The 21,924-nt window shown below is 61.6% G+C and overlaps 1 protein-coding gene across 6 annotated transcripts in view; it reads right to left on the bottom strand.

Annotated features, from left to right (window-relative positions):
• Positions 1 to 147: 147 nt before the first annotated feature.
• Positions 148 to 21,924, bottom strand: part of GLIS1 (GLIS family zinc finger 1) — a 228,701-nt gene continuing 206,924 nt past the window's right edge. For 4 of the 6 annotated variants that reach the window (XM_059689516.1, XM_059689521.1, XM_059689520.1 and 1 more), the window contains 7 exons: positions 19,338 to 19,499; positions 14,540 to 14,650; positions 11,795 to 11,927; positions 8,086 to 8,236; positions 3,678 to 3,856; positions 2,952 to 3,119; positions 148 to 650 (listed from right to left, as the gene is read on the bottom strand). In XM_059689516.1, coding sequence (XP_059545499.1) covers positions 493 to 650; positions 2,952 to 3,119; positions 3,678 to 3,856; positions 8,086 to 8,236; positions 11,795 to 11,927; positions 14,540 to 14,650; positions 19,338 to 19,499 — 1,062 coding nt within the window. In that variant the 3' untranslated portion in view covers positions 148 to 492. The remainder of the gene's footprint in view (positions 651 to 2,951; positions 3,120 to 3,677; positions 3,857 to 8,085; positions 8,237 to 11,794; positions 11,928 to 14,539; positions 14,651 to 19,337; positions 19,500 to 21,924) is intronic. The other 2 variants (XM_059689517.1, XM_059689518.1) reach the window with 2 other exon arrangements.

The raw sequence follows: 21,924 nt of genomic DNA, 5'->3' as shown, positions 1-21,924 counted from the left end.
CCCACCATCCCCCACGGGGCACCCAGGGCCGGAGGGGTTTCCGTGTGGCCTCCCGAGCCCCACACACGCTCCACCACACACACCTGGGCCGCTCTCCTGCGCCCAGCCTCTGGGCTGAGCCACGTAAGCAGAGCCAGGCCCCGAGTCTCATTTCCAGTTTTTAATGTTTTTCTTGTAAAACCAAAAATAGAAAACTGGCAGGAGAATGGAAAACAAGTCCTGTACACTCTATACACACGAGGTCTGTGATGTAAAGACATCGGGGAGAAAAGGAAGGCACAGTCAGGGACCAGCACAGGTCGCGGGCCCTGCCAGCACCTCTGAGCACCGGCGAGCGCTGGGCGCCGTGGACCGTGTGCAGAGAGCTTCGGTCCGGCAGCGCAGGCTGGTGCACGGAGGGCGGGGACGCACACCGGCGGGCAAGGCAGCAGCTGAGGTGGAGGGTGACGGGAGGGTGGCCGGGGGGTGGGGGGTGGGGAGGCAGGGCCTTCCTCAGGTGTCGGTGTAGATGGAGGGGATGTGACTAAGGCAGTGGTCAAAGGCCCCGTTGGGGAAGAAGCTGCAGTCCTCGGGGCCGCTGGACACGACGTCTTCAGGTGGCTGTGGCGGCAGCGCTGTGGGGCACGGGGCCTCGGCCAGAGCCTCGTAGCCTGTGTGGGCACAGGGTCTGGGCTGGAGAACTCGGGGGTGATGCCTTGTCATCTTCTCCCAGCTCCCAGACCCCACCCTCCTGCTAGGGTCCCTCATCTCAGTGCCCCCGCAGGGCCTGACCTGAGCCCTCTGCCCTTCCCGGTAGGGGTGGGGGAGGCGCCCTAGGCCTTGTAATCCCAAAGGGCCCAGGGCAGCTGGGGAGATAGGCACAGGCTGGCTTGGGGATCTCTCCCCCAGTGCTGGGCTGTGGAGCAGAATGGGGGGGTGGGGAGAAAGGTATGGGGGGGTTATCACAGCTCTTGCCTGCAGGGGCTGGTCCCCTCCTGGCAGAAGGACCCCAGCCCACCCCATTGTTTCAGGTTCCTCCACCAGACACAGGAGTCCACAGAAGGGACCAGCACTCAATGGGCACCGACTATATGTTCGGTGAAGTCTTATCACTCAAGTGTCACAGCAGTCCTGGGAGATGAGACTCACTGTCCCAGTGCAGAGCTGAAGAGATGCCCAGAGAGGGCAGTACACTTCCTCAGTTCAGGGGGAGAGGTGGGCTTTGGACCCAGGTCCATCTGGCGCCAAGCCAGCTGGCTCTTCCATCGGACATGCTGTCTCCCGGGGAGGCCCTCGACATGGGAGGGGTCTGGAGAGGTCACCTTATCCAGTCTCTGCCTGACCTAAGGACTCTGAGCCTGGGCTGTTGTCATGAACTTTTGTAGCCTAAGACAGGTGGGCCTCAGTCTTCCCATCTGTGAAATGGGTTCAGGCTGAACTATTCCTAAGGCCCCATGGTGCCACCTTGTTCAACCTTGCATGTCTATGCTCAGCTTGGCAGAGGAGATGTAGGCAGGGTCTGGAATGGGCGCTGGAAACTAGGCTGCCACTCAGCTGGCAGGGGGCATGGAAGCTGCCCCTCGACCACTCAGAACTCTAGGCCTGGCTGCTAACCAAGGAATCCCACCTTGGGCTGGTGGGGGGCTGGTGGAGGATGGGTCGGTGAGAGCTAGCAGAGCTGTGGCCAGCGGCCAGTGCCTAATCACATATCAATCCATATGCATGCAAACATGGCACACACACACCCTGTGACTGGGTACATGCTAGCCTACAGCATGTATGTGATGTGTCCATCCCCAGAGGTACTTACACCATATGTGAACACAGTCTGTGCATGCAGATGGGGTTATGGGATGGAGAACCACGTGTGTGTGCATGGATGGGGGTCACATGATGGGCACACAGGTCTGTGCACACAGATGACGATGAACATCAGCACAAGCATGATGTGAGCACATGTGTGCACACATGAGCACGTGTCCTACAAGCTCCTTACACACTCATGGGGCTCACACTGCCTGGAACCTACACATGCCGGCTCTATGTGCACACACACACACAGTTCCACAGGCACATGAAGAATAAGACATATGCAGACAAGGGAGCATGCGTGTGAATAGAAAACATGGGTCCACGGCTTTGTGTCTGCTCTTCTGTGGCCTCGGTGCTTGTCCCTATGACTTTATGCCTGTACGCCCAGCTGCACACGCCCAGCTGCCCAAGGGGCCTCTGGGACAGGGCCTCAGGCTCCCCTCTGTCTTGGGATCCCCACATCCTGCCCAGGCCTTGTAGCTTCCAGCTGGACCTGGGCCCTGGGGCTGACCTGGGTGGGGCTTGGCTTGGAGAACTCAGGGTGGGCCCAGCCCCACCATCTGTGCCCCTGCTCTGAGCAGGACTGGCCCGGCTGATCTGAGCCTGACTCTGCCTTGGGCTCCCACAGCCCTGCCCTGTCACTGGGCCTCTCCGCCCCAGCCAAGGGCATTGCCGGGGGAGGCCCAGGGCCCTGAAGGAACACGTGCAGCACAAGAGCAAGCACGGCCTCCAGGCTCTGGCCCTTCCTAACCGTGTGGCCCCTCTGGGCCTGTTTGCGTATCGGTTACACGGATCAGTGTAGTCTCATTCCCTGCCGGATCCCCAGGGCCCACAACTGTGCCCCCCACACAGTAGGTACACAGTAAATACTCAAAGGGACATCGACTAGACTGAGCTCCAGCCTGATTCTTCTGCGTCTTCAGAAACCTGCCAGGGTCCGGACACGAGCGAGCGTGGGAGGCTGTGGAGGAACTGACTTTGGGCCGGGCGGGGCGCATGTCCCCATTCTTGGGTCCTGGGACCTCCCTGGGCTTCCATTTCCCCTCTGCAAAGCGGGGCGACTCTGCCTCGGGGGGCTGTCCCACAGCGGCGGGACAAGGGGCATCAGGGTTGGGCCCTGGTGGGCCTTCGGGGGAGGGAGCCATGCAGGTGGGGCTTACCGGTGGCAGGTAAAGGTGCACTGAGGCCGTGGTAGCCGGTGGGCCGCAGGGGGTTGAAACCAGAGGCCTCCCCAGCCAGGGCGTCCCCACCGGCTGCTGGCTCAGCTACCCGATAGCAGTCGCCATAGGGGAAGCAGCTCTGGATGGAGTGGAAGCTGCCCTGGTACCCTGCAGAGGGAGCGGCAGGGCTGCAGTAACCAAGGAAACGCCCAGGCGGGAGGGCAACGGCTCTGCTACGCTGTGTAGCCAGCCCCCCCCCCCTCCCCGCAATGCTTCCTGAACAGGCATGATGGGTGTGACTGAGAGCGGGGAGCCCCAGGGTGCAGAGGTGCCAGTTCTGCCTGCGCCAGAGGGCGTGGGCGACAGGGCCTCATGGCTGCACCGGAGTTGTTGGTGGCTGATGAGAGTGCTCTGACGGCAGGGGCTGTGGCCCTTCACCCTTCTCCTCTGAGATCCCTCCAGCAGCAGCTGTTCCCTGCCACTGCCATGCTGCGCCCCCTGCTGGGAGAGCCCTATCAATGAACAAGCTGTTTTTCACCCCTCAGCACAAACTTCCTCCAGGAAGTGCCCGAGTCCGCATGTTGAGTCCCTGTCTGGCTTCTCCGGTGAGGCCTCAGGGCCTGCTGTCACTCTGTTGCCCACCTGCCTCCCCCAGGTCGGGGTCCCATCCTCTTGGGCACCTAGCAGGAGTCCGTGTGGGCAGGAGAGGCCGCAGCCAGGGCTTACCTTGGGGGCTGGGCAGAGGCGGGGGTGGAGGGCTCTGGAAGGGCGGGTAGGGTGGCTTGCTGGGGAGCGCGGGGAAGGGCTGGCCCCCCGGAGAATGGCTCTGGGAGGACGGTGGCAGCGGCGGTGGCCCAAGCCCCTTCAGTGGGCTGACCATGGGTGAGAGGAGGCCGGGTCCCAACCTGGAGGAAACAGAGGCAGCTGTGAGCAGGGTGGGCTCAGGGGTGGGGGCCAGAGGCATGGCCACTGCTGCTTGCTTCCCTCCAGCAAGGGTGAGCTCACTAGCTGGCCTGCTCAACCTTGTGACAGTCTAGGTAGAAGAGGAGCATGTTATTTCTGACCATGTTCAAACTGGAATTAAACTTTAGATCTTGTAAGCATCAGAGCCAAAGGAATCAGGAAAGGAGAGCTGCTGCCTGGTGTTAGGACTAACAGTAGGAGCACGACCTCGGGAGTCGACAGAGCTGTGTTTAAAGCCTCGTCTGCGCTCACTGGCCACGTGACCTTGGGCAAGAGGCCGATGTCTCTGAGCCGGGGTTGCCCGCAGGACTGCCGCTCTGACCAGGGCTGATGCCAGCCTCCCCTGCTGCATCCCGACACTGGCTGTGCGTGCCGCTCCGGCGCCTGGAGCGTGAGTCCGGGAACAGCCACAGCGAAAGCCTAGGCCAGTGGTCGGCAAACTGCGGCTCTTTGGCCCCTTGAGTGTGGCTCTTCCACGCCTTAGGAGTACCCTAATTAAGTTAATAATAAGCTACCTACCTATATAGTTTAAGTTTAAAAAATTTGGCTCTCAAGAGAAATTTCAATCGTCGTACTGTTGATATTTGGCTCTGTTGACTAATGAGTTTGCCGACCACTGTCCTAGGCCGTTCCTTAGCAGGAGGCCACCCCATGGCACGACAGTCCACTCACTGAGCCTCCGCCTCCCCCTCATGTCCTCACAGATCAGAAACAAAGGTCCAGAGAGGTTGCCTGGTGAGTCTGGCCACACAGCACTGACGTAGTTACAGTGAAAATAACACGGATAAAGCAGTGCAGGCAAAGCAGCAGGACGACGGCAGGCACACTGTCAGCCACTCGGCGGGTCATCATCGTGAAGACGAGGGAAGGAAAACCAGCAGGTGGCCTTCATTCCCCTGCCCGCCGCCTTCAGGGCCTCGTGTCCGTCCCTGGCATCTCTCTTGGATCACGTGCTGCCTGGCCCACCCTCCAGGCATGGGGTGTTAGCGGGACAGATGAGTGCCTCTGAGGAAGCAGGACCATCATGAAACAGGGAAGGGGTTTGGGGAGAGGCCGTAGCTCCGTGTCTGCAGCTCTGCCGGGTCCTAGCTGCTCCCTTCAGTGGGGGCATCCAGCCATCACTGCGCCCCCCGGGCCCCCACTGGCCGTCCCCACTCCGGTGTCTGGGCCCACCACTGCGGGTGCTCTGAGGGCAGCAGCAGGGCGGCCTCCACACGCGCCAGGTCCCCAGCCCAGCACCTGACACCCTGCAGGGACACTTCAGCTTCCTCCTGTTAATGAACTGGACCCTCATCAAGGCCCCATGAAGGGACTGTCACCATCGTCTGCATGAATATTGTTAGGCCTGTCTCACAGGGCCGGTGGGGGGCCGGGTCTCCCACTCTGCTCCATAAACTGTGAGGGTGTGCGCCAGCTGTGCCCCCCTCACCGGTTCTCCAGGCTGAGACGGGGCGAGGTGTGGCCAGCAGGGTGGGGCCCGTCTGCCTGATGCCCACCCCAGCCTGGTACCCACACTCCAGCTCTCCCCTGATTTCCCACTGGCCCCCTCCTGCGGGAGGGCCAGGCCCTGTCCTCTGTCCCCGGCGCTCAGCCCTGGGCCTGGCACACAGCAAACAGCTGACAAACACTCACAAACGCGTTTCTGAATTGCTCAGCCACAAAACCCAGAGATGAACGGCACTGCAGAATTACGGAGAGCCAGATCCGAAGGGGAACAAACATGCATTCCCAAAGTTTGTGTTTCCTGCCTCACACCTGCCGCAAACCCACATTTGCCACCTTCACAGCCAGTGAAATTAAACAGAACGCGGCTCTCTCCGCAGCAGACGCGAAGACTGCGGTTACACGGCTCCACCTGAACCCTTTAAAAGGAAACAGATCATCTGGAGCTCCTCTCCTGAGTCATGCAGATGACTCCTAAATCAAATATTTTCGCTCCAATTGGAACCTATAAAAATTAATATAAAACCTCACTGGCCTGGCAGACGCAGGGCTTCATACCTCGTACGGGGCCGGGGTAAAATACCACCCTATTCGGCGTCCTCCCTGAGCCAGAATAAATAAATTTGGTCATGAAGTCAGGCCCTCTCAGCATATTTCCGAGTGAATCAGATAATTCTGTCAGGCCCTTTAAACGTCCCAGCGAACCCCAGGGAGCCGCGAGCGGCCTTCCCTGTTGACTTTGGCAGGAAGGGGAGGCTGCAGGCCTGCCCCCACCTCCTCTCGGGGCTGGAAAAAGAAACCCATTCAAGCCCGGCTGGGCCTGGTGTCAGCCTGAGGGCCCCTCTCCCGCAGCCGGAGGAGCCTGGGCGCCGGGCGGCTGGGTGACTGGAGCCCGGGCTCCCGCAGCCACGGGTGGGCGAGCGAGCCGGGGGTCCGTCTCGGGCTTGTCATCACTCTGCCCCCATTGCAGGAATTCCTGACGGGCACTTAGGCGGGCGGGCGGCAAGCAGGTGACGAATGAGGCAGAGCAGAGCGCACGTGCCCAGGGATGAACGGCACTGCAGAATTAAGGAGGGCCTCTGGTTTATTTTGCTTTGGCTGGAGATGCTTGGGGCTGGCTGGTGGGTGAGCAGGTGGCCTGTGCCGGGGGTGGGGCTGGTGTCCTGGACGCTGTGCTGGGTGACACTTACGGTGTCAGCACATGCAGGGGTCTCGCCCTTCCCCCAGGAGGGACCGAAGGCTCCCTTTACAGAGAAGAACTCAGGCTCCGGCAGGGCTCGCTTTTCTGGGTGCCCCTCAGGCCCTGTCAGGCTGCCTCCCTGTGGCTGTCCGTGCCCTCGCCACCACAGTCTGCCCTGGCTCCATGTGCAGCACCTCTGCCCCTTGGGGGCTCCTCCATGGCCCCCCCTCCTTCCACCAGCCAGAGTTTCCCTAAATCCTGCTTCTTCTAGGTCACTGATGCCTCCCGGCGCTGCTTCCTCCCACCCACAGCCCCGCTCAGGCTGCCGTCACCCACCCCCGATGCTGCTCCGGCACCCGGGCTCACGCTGCAGGCCTCGCTTCTCATCCCCAGACCTGACCACTCACTGCTCAGCACCCATCAGTGTCCCGCCACCCCCTGACCTCTCTCCCGAGCCTGTCAGCCCACGAAGATCCGTGTCCCAGGTCACACCAGGCTCTCACCACGCGTGGCCTTCGCTCTGGCTGCTCCTTCCCCCAACCTCTCCGCTCAGCCAGCTCCTACGAACCTGGAGGCCCGGCTGAGCATCACCTCCAGGAAGCCTTCCGGCCAGCCTCCCCCACCGCACTGGGCTCTCCTCTGGGCCTTCCCCTCCTTCCCTCAAGCACATGCTGTGTGGCCAACCTCTGCAGGCCTGTCCTGACCCCTCCTCACGGAGCTTCCCCAGGGCTGGGGCCGGTGGCGCAGGCCTGCCCCCACCAGGGGCTTATGTGGACTTAGAATAAAAGGGTGAGTCAGTAGCAGGAGGAGCCCTGGTGACAAAGCCAGATCAGCCCAGGCACAAGTCGGCCAAGACGGCGGCTGTGGGGAGCAAGGACGGGGCGGAGGAAGGCTCTGGAGCGGGCCCTGGGGGACAGTTCGATCAGTTCCTGCTGGAGGTAAGCGAAAGTGGCCGGGAGGCAGGAGGCAGGGCAAGGAAAGCAGATTTTGGCAGCATTGGAGGCCAGCAATTAGCACATTCACCATTTCCAGCCAATTAAGTGGCCACAGGGGAACCGCACTGACTGCAGGAAGAGGCCGCCCCTCCCTGCAGTGACCCTGCCGTGAGGGCTCCTGGGCAGCCTGGCAGGACCTGCAACGGGTCCCAGCTGCACCGTTCCGAGTGGGGCGAGGCCCAGTGGGCATCTTGGAGTGGGCGGTGGGCAGTCTGCTCACCAAGTGCACAGTGTGAGCCAGAGGGAAACCGAGTGAGGTTCCCAAGGAGGCCGGGGTGTGGGCGTGGCAGCCGGAGGCAGGACACCCCACGGAGAGGAGGGTGTGCACAGGGCGAGGCCTCAAGAAGCCCAGGTACCATTCCACCGACCTGGGAGGGCTCCGGTGAGATGCCAGGGAGATCGTGCCCGGACCGAGTGTGACGTAGTACATTGTGAGAGCTGCCTGAGCGTTGGCTATTTCCTCTCAGTAACAACCACGTGGTGTGAGGGACGCCTGCCCTCACCTGCAGGTGCCGCTGGCCACCTCAGAGGAGGGCGGGCTTGCAGTACATACCCATCCCTGGTGCTCTCAGCTGTGGGCAGGGGGGACAGGTGGGAACTGGTGGTGGCTTCCAGTGGGTGGTGCCTGGAAGGGACATCGTGCGTGGGGGGCAGAAGGCCTGGTGCGAGCCCATCATGGGGGGTGATGGAGCCAGGATACACGCCTGCAGGGAAGCAAACAAATACCGCTGGGCTTCGGCCGCTCCCTCGAGACGGCTGTGGACGACCAGGAGCTGTGCGCCTGCTTATGGAGAGAGAAAGACAAGAAGGGAACCAGCAAGGTTGTGGCCATAGGTTAGGGGCCCAAACAAGGAGAGGATGGTTCCACTCTGCTTTGCTCATGCCCCGGCTTCTTGAAGGGCTGTGCGCGGAGCTGAGGCCTACCCTGGAACAGAGGCCTGACAAGGGCTGTCAGAGGCCTGGGCGGCCCGTGCGTGCGTGTGTGTGTGTGTGTGTGTGTGTGTGTGTGTGTGTCTCTCTCTACTGGGACAGGAGGACAGTGTGGAGCGGCTGCCTCCAACCTCCGGGCTATTCTGGGAGAGAAGGCGCTTGCACTGTGGATCTGTAGCCCCAGCAGAACAGGGCTCCTGGACTGGAGAGAAGCAGACTGTAGCTCAGGGCGTGGCCGTACTTTCTACGGGCCAAGCTGCTATGAGGCAATGGACTACCTTTGGGGAAGTGAACTACCCATCATCCCGGAGATGTGGGAGCAGAACCCGGATGTCCGGTGTGAGGCGTTCCAAAGAGAGGACGCTGTCCTAGCTGACGGCAGGCTGGCCTGGGGGCCACGGATGGGTGAGCAGGCTGGATACTGCTCACCAGCTCTCCCAGGTGATAGCAAAAGAAAGTCCATTTAAAGCCAAGGGCAGGCAATGCCTGGCTGCAGCTCAGGTTCTGGCGGGGATGCCTCCGGTCCAGGCTGCACTGTGGGCTGGCTGAGGCCCAGCTCCGAATGGGTTCCTGAGGGCCCTCTGCCTCTTGGCCCCTGTCCTTACCTTACCCCTGCCCGTCTGAGGGACCGCTGCTCCCGTGGCAGCGATGCCATCCACCACCCACGGGCTCCCTTGCCCACACCTCCTTCCCCAGCTCGGCCAGGCAGGCCCTGGAGGGGATTTCAGCGGATGGAGCTGGCTTGGCCCTGCTCTGCTCACCACTCTTGCTGCCATCTTGAACTAATTTGGGGGCCCGAAAGCTTGGAAGGCCTAGAATCCTGATAAATCCTGCACCCTCTCCGTCAGCCATGGTGACCTCATGCTTCTCACGTCCTCACTGCCCGGGTCTGCTAAAGAGCCTGCCAGAGAAGCCGCCAAGATTTCCCGCGAAGCCTGCAGTCCTTCCTGATGAGGGATAAGCTCGCAGGAGCTTCCAATAGTCAGACAATGAAAATTCAATGTTCCCCTCCCCAGCGCCTCCCTCGCCTTCACCCCGCTTCGGGACTCTTCCATCCTAGCACTGCCTGACGCAAGCCCTGCTTTCCCCAGCCTTTGCCGGCCCTGTCCAGGTCCCTGGTGGCCCCGCCTCCTGAGGACGAGCTCATGAACGAGGCATGTTGAACATGTGAACAGACAGTGGGTGGGAATGAGGGGATCACCACCTCGTGATGGGCAGGGAGAGTGGGGACGCCATGGGGCCTGCCAGCCCTCTCCCCAAAACGCACCACTTCAGGCTGTAAATCAGCGTCATCAATCATCAGCCGTGAGTGCTTAACCTCTGGCCCTAACATCTGTTCCCAACTGTGCTTCAGGCATCTGCCGGGCGCCCACAGCAGAACCCAGGGCAGGAGCTTAGGAGACCAGGACTCCTGGGTTTGCCTGGCTGGTCTGGTCCCTCCCTCCCTGCTGCCCGAGGTCAGGGACCAGCAGCAAGCCTGGCACACACTAGGTGCTCAGTTTGGCAAGGTGTGGCAAAGCGGCAGACTGTTTGGTTAAGGGCACAGCCTGCAACCAGATGGCCTACGTCCCAGCCTCTGCCATTTACTGGCGGTGGGACCTTAGCAAAAAGTGGCTCGGCCTCACAGGAGCTGTTTCCTCACCCGGAGAGGAAAGCGCACGGTGACGGGCAGGGAGAGTGGGGATGCCAGGCCTCTCCCCAAACGCACTTCAGGCTGTGAGAAGCATGTGCTCGTTGAGGTTGATGTAGGTTAACACTTGCGTGTGTGGTACCTAGAACAGCTCCTGCACAGACTCAGCAAATGTCAGCTGGCTGTGGCATTACTCTGAGATGGATAAGTAAATAGTTTCTCGTTCGCCGTGAGCCACAATGATAATGACGATGATAAAATGGTCAGTCCCGTTGGGTTTGTAAAAGCGATCACATGTGTCATCACAGCAGGTCTGGTGGGGGGACCTGAAGCCCCAGGCAGGGCAGGCACACTCACTAGGTGTCAGCCGGGCCTGGGCAGCTGCTGCCACCCAGTGCTGCTCCTCCGTGGTGCCCCTCAGTGACCTTGTTCTCGGCTGCATCATGGGCCCACTGGGGACTGAACGAGAGGACGTCTGCAAAGTGACTGGAGCAGCCAAGTGCTCGAGAGACGGTCACTGCTGGCCCTGGGCTGGCCTCCGGGAGCAGCAGCTTCCCACCCGGGCCTGCTACGGTCTCCGATGGCCTGAGCGCTCCCAGGGTGAAAACGATGGGGCTGCAGGAAGCTACCGCGCCTCAGCCACAGCCCTCTTTCCTGCTGAGCCTCGGAATCCTCTCAATGCTGAGCTTCCCGCAGTCACCGCCCTCTGTACGGAGCTGGCACTGGAGATGTAAGCCTTCATCCCTGGGCTGGGTCACCCCCTACTGTCCCTTCTTGTCCTGCTGTTTTAGCAACCCTGACCCTGTGAGAAGCATCCCTGGGCAGGGGGAGGAGGGTGGGAGCCACCCTGAGCTGTCCCCGCCCTGTGGGCTGCCTGCACACACACTAAGTGCTCTGATGGTTTGAAATCTGCTGCTACTTCAATGCTGAGAGGAAAGAATAAAAAATTGGAAAATAAAAAATGTTTAAAACAGTTGGAGTAATTCAAGAAATCCCAGAAGGTGGGAAGAGCTTGCTGCTCTGATCCTGTGGTTTCTTGTGGGGATCGGAGGGGAGAGCGCACCGTTGTCAGCTGGAAGCCACAGGCCACACTGCCCTGTCGGGGCTGGAGTCCCTGTCCACCGAGACCTGCCCATGGCTGGGGGCCGTGGGGAGGGACACGCAGGCTGCCTTGGGGGACGGGAGGCTCTGAGTCTGGCTGGAGGAGCCTTTAGGGGCCCAGGGGTTTGGGGGCATCTTTGGGCAGAGTTTAGAGTGAGCCGAGTGATTCCGGCCACGTCGCCCACCTCGCACAGCTTCGGTCCTGGTCCTCTCCTCCGAGCACAGAGTCCCACTGGGGAGTGCATGGGGCCGGACTGAGGGGGGTCCTAAAGGAAGGGCAGGGGCTGCCTGGGTGGAGAGGAGGCTGGCGAAGTGTGTACAGGGCTCAGAGGAAAGAGGGAGCGCAGGGTGTTCAGGAAACTGCGTCCAGCATGCCAAGGAGGTGCCAGGAGCGCCTAGGCTGCGAGGCCGCTGAGGAGAGCTGAGAGGAGCCTGGCTTCATCCCCTGGGCAATGGGAGTCACAGGTGAGTGTGAAGGAGGGTCTCCCTCAGTCATGCCTATATCGCCCCCGGGGGCCCACAGAGCACCGCTGTCCTGCGGGGCTGGTGGCAGTGAAGGCCTGCAGGCTGTCAGCCTGGCCCTGCCTCCCAGCACGCATACCTGGGAGCAGCTCCTGGCCCAAGGCTCGGCCACCCTTCCCATCGCTGGCAGCCAGCTGTGTGGACGCGTGGAGCTGCTGCAGGGCCAGACACTCGGTCAGGACGTCGGCCTCAGTATCAGGGCCCCCGTGCAGCTGGGGAGCAAGCACAGGGAGAGAGGGTGTTGGCACGAGACAGCTGGCCCCCAGCCACCTCGCTTTAGGGGACAGGGCAGGAAGGATGGTGGCCCCAGGGCAAGACCCTTCACCTCACTGTGCCTCAGTTTCCTCATTTGTAAAATGGAGCTAATTGTGTCCCTCAGAAGGTTCAGGTGTGAGAAGCAGATGCTACAACGAGGTTGACCAGGCAAGGATTTTAATGGGGAATGTTTACGTGAGAGCTGGGCAGGCTGGGAGAGATCAGACCACCTTACAAGTCTGACCCCAAGGGCAGGAAGGGAAAGGAGGTTGGTGGGAGCTTCCTAGACGGGTCATGGGAAGGGGTCTTGCCTCAGCACCAACATTAGATGGGTGTCAACAGTGCAGCTGGGGCCTCCCATGGGCACGTTCCCGTAGCTGCCACAGCGTGAACGGATGGAGTGGGAGTGAAATAGAGTACATAGAGCGTTTCCCTCCTGCCTATCCCACCCCCACCACCTTTCTTTTTTCTTAGCATAGATGCAGCGGAAATAGTCCAGGGCTAGGGACTATTCTTCTTCATCTCCTCTTCTTCCCTGTGTGACATTGGGCAAATGCCTCTCTGGCTCTCCCCTCCCCTGCCTGTAGCAACAATAATCCCCTCACCCCGGCTGCTGTGAGGACCAGCAAATGATGGTGCAAGCACGCCTGCTGCATGTGCTGTGTGAAGGGCTCGCTGGGTCCCACAGTGGGCACTCGACCCATATATGGCCCTGAGGTCATTGCCTCAGAGCAAGGCTGGGCTGGCACATCTTTGGCCAACAACCCTCAGCTGTCCCTTAAAGACAGACTAGAGCCTGGCACCTCTCCAGATGGGGCCAGGTGGGAGGGGCGGGGCTGACTGGGGCCCTAGGGACACTGGGTGAGGGGTGGGCGTGCACCTGGATGGGTAGGGCCCCTTCTCCCAGGGAAATCCCAAGGCCCGAATCTGAGAACCCTGAAGACGGATGTGTCCAAATCCTCATTTTACCAGGGACAAACCCGACCCAAAGAAAGCGAGAGCCGTGCCTCCTGCCGCCTGTGGCTGAGAGTCAGCCCCGAGGGTTTTCCCACCCTCTCAGCCAGAAGGGCCAGCACCCAGGTTTGGGGAAGGCATGCCCAGCCTCCCAATGGGCTCTCAGCTCCTTGACCCAGCAGCTGTTTTCCATGTAAATTAAGTTTCTGGCAAAAGAGGGCCCAAGCATGCCTTTCAGACCGCAATGTCGATCGGATTAGGAGCAGCAGGAGAGGAGAATTAAGGGAGAAAAGCATTTCTAATTCTCTCTGAAACGCAGCGGGGCTGCCAAGGAGCTGTCATAATACAAGGGTCGCCTTACCCAGAAAGATACATCATCCCCGATGGCTCTAATGGATGCTTATTGTTGGGAGGTTTGCAGCTCGAGGCTCCAGGTCCCTGGGGCTCGGCGTGAGCCAAGCATGGGGCCTGGGAAAACCAGGGCAGGATTCGGGTCCTTGGGCACCAGGCCGCCGGGGACAGACAACCCTGGCATGGAGCCTGGGCTAGTCCTTGTCCCCACTCAGGCCCCTCCCATGAGAGGGGTCGAGAGAGCTCAGGCCCTGCAGATGCTGGGTCTGGCATGGGACCCTGGCTCCGTCACTCCCATGCTGCACAACCTGGGCAGATGTGTAACTCTCTGAGCCTCAGGTTCTACATCTCTAAAATGGGAAAAATAGTGCCCACTTCCTAGGCCTAAATGAGACACAGTCTGAGAAGCACCAGACACGGGGCTGAGTTTAAGTCGCCCTCCATTCCCGGGATGTGGTGTTTTTACCCCCGAGCTGAAGGCGCCTGCTTTGACCATGTCCCTCTGCTCTCCTGCTTCCTGGCCCCGCTGCCTGCAGGATGAAGACCAGTCTCAAGCCCGCTGTCTCCCCACGACTGTCTTTCCCACGGCTTGCTCCACCCAGCACCCACTCTCGGCACCTACAGCCCATGACTAAAGTGTCTGCTTTCTCCAGCCTCCAGCCCTGTCTCTGCTTTATCCACGGCCATACCCATAGCTCTGAGAAGCGCTTGGAAGAAAGGGGTGCTCCATAAATCCCTGAGTGAATGAATGGGCTCTTCCCGCTCTGTCACGCTGACACCCTGGATTGGGCCCTGATGTTTCTCTTCGCCCCATATCCTCCTGGCTCTCAGGTGTGGCCATCCCATGCCCCAGTGGTCCTACACAGTATGGGTGGAACCCAGCCAGTCGGTTCTGCCCCAATTCGCAGCCCTGTCCCTTCCGCTGTACTGGGGTCTGTCACCTACCAGGTCCCCATTAAAGATGGGGACCATGATTTTCCATTTTTGCATCTTCGAGCCCTACACAGTGCCTGATGTCAAACGTTTAATAGATGAGCCACAGTGAGTGGGCAGAGGGATGAGAGAGGAGTTGGGCAGTCTGGCTGGCTGGCGGGGGTTGAGGAGGGGTGTGAAGCAGATGGTGGACGATGGGCAGCAGCATCCTTGGTGAGTGGAAGGGCAAATGCACACAAGGAGTGTGGGCTCCTGGCGTGAGGCTGGACATGGGGCCGGGAGGCCAGCGGGGGTGTCTGCAGAGCTGGGCCTGGAACAGAGGCCGTCTTACCTTCTTACGCACCTGCTGCTCTTTGGCCGAATGGGCCTTCACGTGCTTGCGGAGGGAGCTGGGGTCCGTGTAGCGCTTGGAGCAGCCAGGGATCTGACAGGCGTATGGCTTCTGCAACATCAGAGAACAGAGGTGGGTGAGTGAGGTCCTGCTGTGTGACCTGCGGTGGGGAGGATGCCTGGCGAGGGGCAGGCTGCAAGCTCATGCCGTCCCTCCCTCCATGTCCCTGACCCGAAGGGGTCTGACTGAGCCAGCCCTGCTCAGGGCTGTGGGGAAGGTGCCTGGCCTGGTAGCGAAGGAGGGGGTCTGTGTCTCAAAGCCACCCTCACGCTGGGACCTCAGGTCAGTTGCCTCTCCTCTCTGAGTCTCACTTTCCTCCTCTGCAGAAGGGGCCCACGGAGGGTTCTCCCCGCTCTACCCTGGCTCGGAGGAAGAATACCCTTCACAGCCCAGAGCTGCACAGAGGCAGCAAGTGCACATGGAGTGAAGTGTGGTGGTTGCCTTGGAGAAGAGGAGGAAGAGGATGAGGAGGAGCAGGGGGAGGGGGAGAGGGGAACAGAGAGGGACAGCATGGGGCAAGGGGCATGGTTATGGGGTCAGGCTGGGGTATGGCAGGACCCCTGGCTAGGAGCAGCTGACCACCCCTGGCTAGGAGCAGCTGACCACCCCTGGCTAGGAGCAGCTGACCACCCCTGGCTAGGAGCAGCTGACCACCCCTGGCTAGGAGCAGCTGACCACCCCTGGCTAGGAGCAGCTGACCACCCCTGGCTAGGAGCAGCTGACCACCCCTGGCAATGGCGCCAGAGTCCCCAGGCTGCTCTCTGGTCCTTCCCCGACAATCATGGGAGGCCAGGAGGGAAGTGGGTCTCCGACACAGACCTGGGGCGGCTGAGCATCTGTGCCCCTTACCCTTGGGGCTCCATCGCTCTCCTTGAACAAATCCATGCCCACTGCCTCCCTTTGTTCACAGAGCTGGCCATGCTCTTCCAAACCCTCCATGACCCCCCTGGTGCCCTTGGACACAGCCCATCGCTGGCCAACAAAGACCCTTTGTCACTTGGGCCCTGCTTAAGTCTTCACTCCTCCTCCTGCCGCTGCCTCTGGCTCTCATCACCTCCCCTCCTTGCCCACCTCGACTCTCCTTCTACCTCCACCTCTCGAGCTTCCCACGGAAGCACCGTCTACCTGCGCTGCTGGGCTTGTCCAGCCTCCTTCTCAGGGAGGGTCCCTGGTTCCTCTCAGGCCCCAGGACTGACCCAGGGCTGGGTTCTGTGGGTATCACTGGATTCTGGACTCTCCCAAGGGGCTTCCACAGCACCCTGCTTGGGGACCCCAGCGGCTACTGGGCTCAAACTCCCCCGGGCTTCCCTTTTTAACACATCCAGTGGCTCTGATTTCTCAGGGCCCTCTGGCCTCCAGTTGTGGTAGAGGGTCAGGAGAATGTTTGCAAGAGGTGGATTAAGTATCAGGGATTGCTGTGCGCGCCAAACCACAAGGTAACCCGGCCCTCTGGACCCTGGTGAGGTTGGTCGGCCTCAGACCCACCTCGTGGGGAGAGGAAAGCAGAAAGAGACAACCATACCTTGGTGCTGCCACGGAGAGCTGCCAGTTAAAGAAACGGAGGAGAGCAAAAAGAGAGACAGGGCAGTGAGCGGCTTGCCTTGCTGCAAGGAAGGTATGGGGCGGGTGGGAGACAGTCCTCCTCAGGCCTCCCCCCCACCAGCCTCACAGAGACGCAGGCATACATGCACATGCAGACAGACACAGGGCCCCGCTCCACAGGCCTGACCCCCACCCCGACATGCGCACAGACACGCACTCACAGCCCCTCTCACGGGCCTCAGCCCATCCCGAGCCTCTCTCTCCCCTCTCTCTCGTTCTCTGCTCTGCCCAGCTCTAGGCCCTGTCCCTTGGGGATGCTGATACAAATCCACACGCTTTTGTCAAAAAGCAAACAAACAGAGCTCCGCGTGTAGCACACTTGCCGGAAAGGGCACCAGGCCCATCTCTGCGTTTGTTTTTCCAGGGCCTGACGTGTGCAGAACATTCCTCCGGCCCAGCTCCCCCAGGCGCCCTCAGGAAACCCTGCGCGTGCCCCCGCAGCAGCCAAGTCCCAGGCCTGGAGCCCCTGCCGAGGCCCAAAGCCTGGGTCCTCATGCGGGCTCTCAGGGTCCAGCTGTGAGGAGGAGCCCCGCAGCTCACAGGCCTCTGTCTGAGCTCCACAGTGCTCCGGTGCGAGCGCCCCTCCCAGCAGGCCGTGTGAGCACCTGCTGTCCCTGCTCGCCCAGGCTCACACCCACCCTGGAGAAGCCTCTCCACTTTACAGATGAGGAAACCGAGGCTGAGGCTTTGCTGCCTCTCGATCCGCCGCCCTGAATGGTCCAGAGAAGTGGGCAAAGGAGGTGATCAGCCCCATCTTGCTGATGGGGAAACTGAGGCCAGAGTAGGACAGTGGCTTATTTAGGGAGTCTGTGCAGTCAAGAACTGAACCTTCTCTGGGCCCCTGGGACACAGCCTGGTTTGGCCCGCGTTCTGTCAGGGCGTCATAGGGCAGGAAAGGAGGGGCTCATATTTGCAGTGCGGACGGTGCATCAGGCTAAACACTGCCTGTCACTGCTGTCGACTCCCATCTCTCTCTGGCAAGGCTGGTGTTTGAGGACACAGCCCAGAGAGGAGAGGCGGCATTCCTTGGACCCCTGGGGGCAGGTGGAGGGCCAGGGTTAGGCTGGTCCTCTCCAGGCTGTCCCACCACTTTCCTGCCCACGGAGAGAATCCATGCTCTCTGGTGCCAGAGGGGAGGTGGGGACAGGACCGGGTTTCCTCTGGAGAGAAGACCCAGACTCCACGGGGCTGACCCTCTGGGTGCTGGGGAAGCAGCCTCGCCCCGCGGAGCTGCTCGCGATGTTGACGTGGGGATGGGCGCAGGCAGGGGCAGGTTGGCGGCTGTACCTCCAGGGCTTCCCCAGGACCTTCTGAGGCAATGAAGGCTGAGATAACGGCTCCTTCGGGGCCTGACCTGACCTAGCCCCGAGCTGTTCACACGCCTAGTGTGGGCCAGAGGCCTGTTGCTTTGGGGCTGGGTCCAGGAAATGCAGTGCAGAGGGAGAGAGGAAGGGGGTACGTCAGGGTGGGTGACCCCGAGAGGCCTGGAGGGACTGCCAGGCCTGGGAGAAGGGGTGCAGAGAGGCCTGGTGCTACTGGGACTGCCTGTGGCCTCTGGGAGATGTAACCAGGGGCCTGGGCTGGGCCCCAAGGGCAAGGGCTAGGTATACAAGAAGGTAATGACAGCAGGGTGGTTGCTAGCACCCCTCCTCCCTGCATGCCCCCAACACAGCCCGTGTCAGTGCAGCCTGAGAGGGAGGTGGTGGGGGTCGGGTTCAGGTTGAGGACAGGGCTCTTCCTACCCTCGTCCCGTCTGCTCAGCTCCACAAGGCGCCCCTGCTTCCCCAACAAGGGCCCTGGGCTTGGAGTAAGAGGGCCCGGGCTGCATCCCAGCTCTGCCACTTCACCGCTGAGTAACGGTCAATGCCTTCATCTCCCTGAGTCTCTGTTTCTTTGCAAAATGGGGATAATAATGGAGCCCACCTTGTGGGGGAAGGTTTGTGTGATATGAGGGCCGAGGGGAGATGTGTAGGACATGCTGCCTGGGCTCACCTGGACCCAAACATGACCCTGCTATTTTCTGCCACCCCCCATCTTTTTTGGGTCCTGGTTTTCCCAGCAATAGAAGAAAGGGCTTGGACCAAAAGGCCCCCTACCCGCCCCCCCGCCCCCACTCTGCCCCCTGCCGTTTCATGCCTCCAGCTTACCCTGGAGGGGCCGGCTGCCCTTGGGCCTCTGTTTCCTCATCTGCATGCCTGTGCCCTGGACAGGCTGAGGTGGACGGCCACTCAGGTCTCCCGGCCCCCCACCTGCAGAGTTCCCCAAACATGTGCATGAAGAGCAGGGACACAGGCAGGGGGCCCTGACGTGGACTCTGGCTGCAGACCCGCCTTCTGCGGCCTGCAGGGCTGGGGTCCTCCCAGGCCCTGTGAGACATATGAGGCCCACCCCCGAGTTAGCTCTGCCGCTCCCAGAGCCCCGCTTCCCTCACCTGGGAAACGGGGTAGAGACCCCTGAGTGGCCTTCATGCGATCACGGGAGGCCTTGGGGAGTGCTCTCCTAACCGCCGAGGGCTGTTCGCGCAGAGCACACCCTCGGACGGCCCTGTGAGAAGCTGCAGGTCACCTCACTGTCTGGCACAAACAAGGGAAAGGAGGTGACGGACAGGCACCTCGGCCAGGTCACTATTTCAGGGGCCGGAGTCTTGGGCCCTGCTCACCCTAACTCCTCACCCACTAGGCTCAGGGGTGAGGAACAGCCTGTCTTCTCAGAGGGAGTGGGGTGGGAAGAGCAGGGCGGGCCTGCTCTGGGGGTGGCTGATCACTCAGGCCTGGCGACTGGATGTGGGATGGCGAGCCCACCTCTCCCTCGGGAGGTGCAAGGACGCGGGTGCCCCGGCAGAACCCACAGGGTTCTTGCCTGAGGGAGACTGTATTACTCTCTCCTCCCCGGGACACTTGGCAATGTCCAGAGACTCGGGTTGTCACAGTGGGAGAGGGGAGGGCACTGGAGGCCAGAGGCCAGGGACCCAGTGCACCCTCTAATGACAGGACTCCCTCTCCCCAGAGTCCCCTTGCCTGAAATGTCAGTCGGGCTCCAGGAAGAAAGTGGGGTTTCTGCAGGCCCCGGCTCCCGCCTGCATTAGACAAGTGTGGGAGTGCGCACATCCCCCCACTTTCCCTTCCCTCGGGCCTACCGTGTCGAGGTGGGTGCGCTGGTGCTTGGCGCGGTCGCTGGAGTTGCTGAAGGCCTTCTGGCAGCCCGGGTGCTGGCACAGGTACGGCTTCTCGCCCGTGTGGCTCCGCAGGTGGATCTTGAGGTTCTCCAGCCGCGAGAAGGCCTTGCTGCAGCCTTCGAACTGTGGGAGAGGCTGGTGAGGGGCGCTCTGCAGCCCCGGAGGGCCCCCACCCAACTGGACATGCCCCCAGCATCCTCTGCCTCCCCACTCCTCACACCCCATCCGTCCTGCCGAGGTCTCCAGGCCCCCGGTTAGCCCCCGTGACGTGCTCAGGGCCCAGACTCTATCTGGGAAGCCCTGGTAGGTCCAGAGAAAGAGCACCCTGACTTAGACATGGCCTCTGGGCTGCAGAAGACAATGGTCTTTCCGTCTGTGGGTCCGGAAGGATCCCTGCCCAGTGGCACCTGGGAACGATGGCTGCCGCCACAGGCCGGCCCGGACGGCCGAATGGCAGGGGCACCTTGGAGCGCATACGGCCCCGGTCTGACAGCCCTGGGCCTCCCTGGGCCTCATTTCCTTGTCTGCAAACGTGAGACTGTGGCCACCACTCAGGGCGATTCGAGAGCCCAGGGGTAGGGCCCTGGCTGTCAGGGGCTCTGTCCACAGGAGCGCAGCACCGGCACTGACCGCTGTCACAACAGTGGCCACATTGCACACTCGGTGTCCTTGACTAATCGTTTGGCCGTTTAGCCATCCAATGTCCCCCACATACCAGTCCCCATGCTGGGCAGTGGGCGTGCAGTGGGTGCAGCACCGACACCCGAGGCGCTGGTCAGAGAGGGGGTGGGGTGGACTGAGAGCAACAAACACAGCACCCCTGTGGCCCCAGGCTGCCCTGATCCACAGCTGCTGCCCAGGCCCGACTCTCCCTGGAACCCCCTAACTCCTAACCACCCCTCCCTCCTCTCCACCCTGCCCGTGCGTTCTGCTTAAAGCCCTTTGGGCCTGGCACTCACATCCCCTTCCTGCCCCTCCTGGCTCCCACCCACACACGGGAAAGAACAGGACCCACCAGGCAATTTCAAGCCTTTGTTTGTGCAAGTCCCTCAGCAAGGACTGTCCTCTCTCTGGTAACAATCCATCAATGCCCCGAGCCTTCAGAGGAGCTGAATACACCTGGCGGAGGCGGTCTACCGGTTCCTGCTCCGGTTCCTGCTCCCTCCCTCCTGCCTTCCCCACCGCCTGCCGTGTCCCCGGAGCTGCTGTGTCCCCGGAGCTGCTGTGAGTGAGGGCAGAGGGGAGACCAACACCGACCCGCACCTGCTCGCCTGGTGCCGGGTGTTTGACAACCATGAAGTGTGGGGTCTCAGCACCCCACTCAGGGACGAGGCCTCCTGTGCTGGCCACAGGGCTGGGACAAGGCCAAGAGGACACAGACCCCTCGGATGCCAACGCCCAGGGGCTCTGCTAGCAGCTGCCTTCCCAGGGCAGGGCAGGGGGAGGGACCCTCGGGGAGGAGACGACCAGAGGAGGCCAGTTCCCTCTCTGGAGCCATGGGTTTCCCTCCCTAGGCCAGGGCTGGGCTGCCTGCCAGATCAGGACCCCCGTACCCCACGCCTCTGGGCCGGGCAGCCATGTCCCCGGGGCCAGTGCTCCCACAAAGGCCCGCTCGGGCTTTTCTGCCTGTGTCCACGCTCAGAAGGCGTGGCTTCCCCCTTTTCTGAGCTGGCCACTGGGCTCCTTTCTGCCCCCATCTCCCAGCTTTAAAGCCCATTTCTCAGTCCTGAGAGGTCCGTGTCCCCATCTGGGCAGTACAGCACCCTGGTCACTTCCCACACAGCCTGGGGGAGGCGGAGGCAGAGAGAGCCCAGACCTGGGTCCCCTCCCCAGGAGGGCAGAGCCCAGGGAGGCACGCACACCCTCAGAGCAGCACACAGCGGTCACAGCTGTACCAGAGGCGTAGGCGGCAGCAGCACAGAGCAGCTCCCACAGCCTGGGGACGGAGAGGCGGCACAGAGTGGGGGGCGGTATGTGCTGGGCGAGACACGTCATCAGTCACCCCAACACTCTGCATTCGCTCCATTCAATCCCGGCTGAGCCCTGAGCAATGCCCAGGACACCACGGAAGAGGAGGCGACCAAGAGGAAGGCCAAGGGGAGGCAGGCCACGGGGCACGCAGGGCGGGTAGGGCAGTCTCCGTGGCGGCCCCTCTGTGGCTGGGTGTAGGGTACATGTGAGAGGGTGGGGTGGGCGCTAGTGGGTGAGGACCCTACAGGAGATCAGAGGCCAGAGAGTGGGGGCTCCGACAGCAGGACTCCACCCTGGGGACAGGGACCACGAAAGCGCCTTGAGAAGGGAGGACACAGGTCAGACATGCACTTGAGGAAGACCCCCCCCACACACACACACACACTGGCAACTGGTGACTGGGGCTGGGAGAAGGGACGGGGGACGGGGGGTTGGGGGGGGAGAGGCAGGTGTGGTGTCATAGATAACGGTTGCTGGGGCTGGACCCGAGGCAGAGGTGGCGGGGTGGGGCCGAAGCTGGGGCGGAAGCCAGGCCAGAAGTGCTCTGGAGGTGAGGACAGGACCCAGAGACAACGGC

This window comes from Myotis daubentonii, chromosome 3 (genome assembly GCF_963259705.1).
Source record: "Myotis daubentonii chromosome 3, mMyoDau2.1, whole genome shotgun sequence".
NCBI classification, from domain to species: Eukaryota; Metazoa; Chordata; class Mammalia; order Chiroptera; family Vespertilionidae; genus Myotis; species Myotis daubentonii.
Note: the sequence above shows the minus strand (reverse complement) of the source record. Positions and strands in the feature narration are given on the sequence as shown.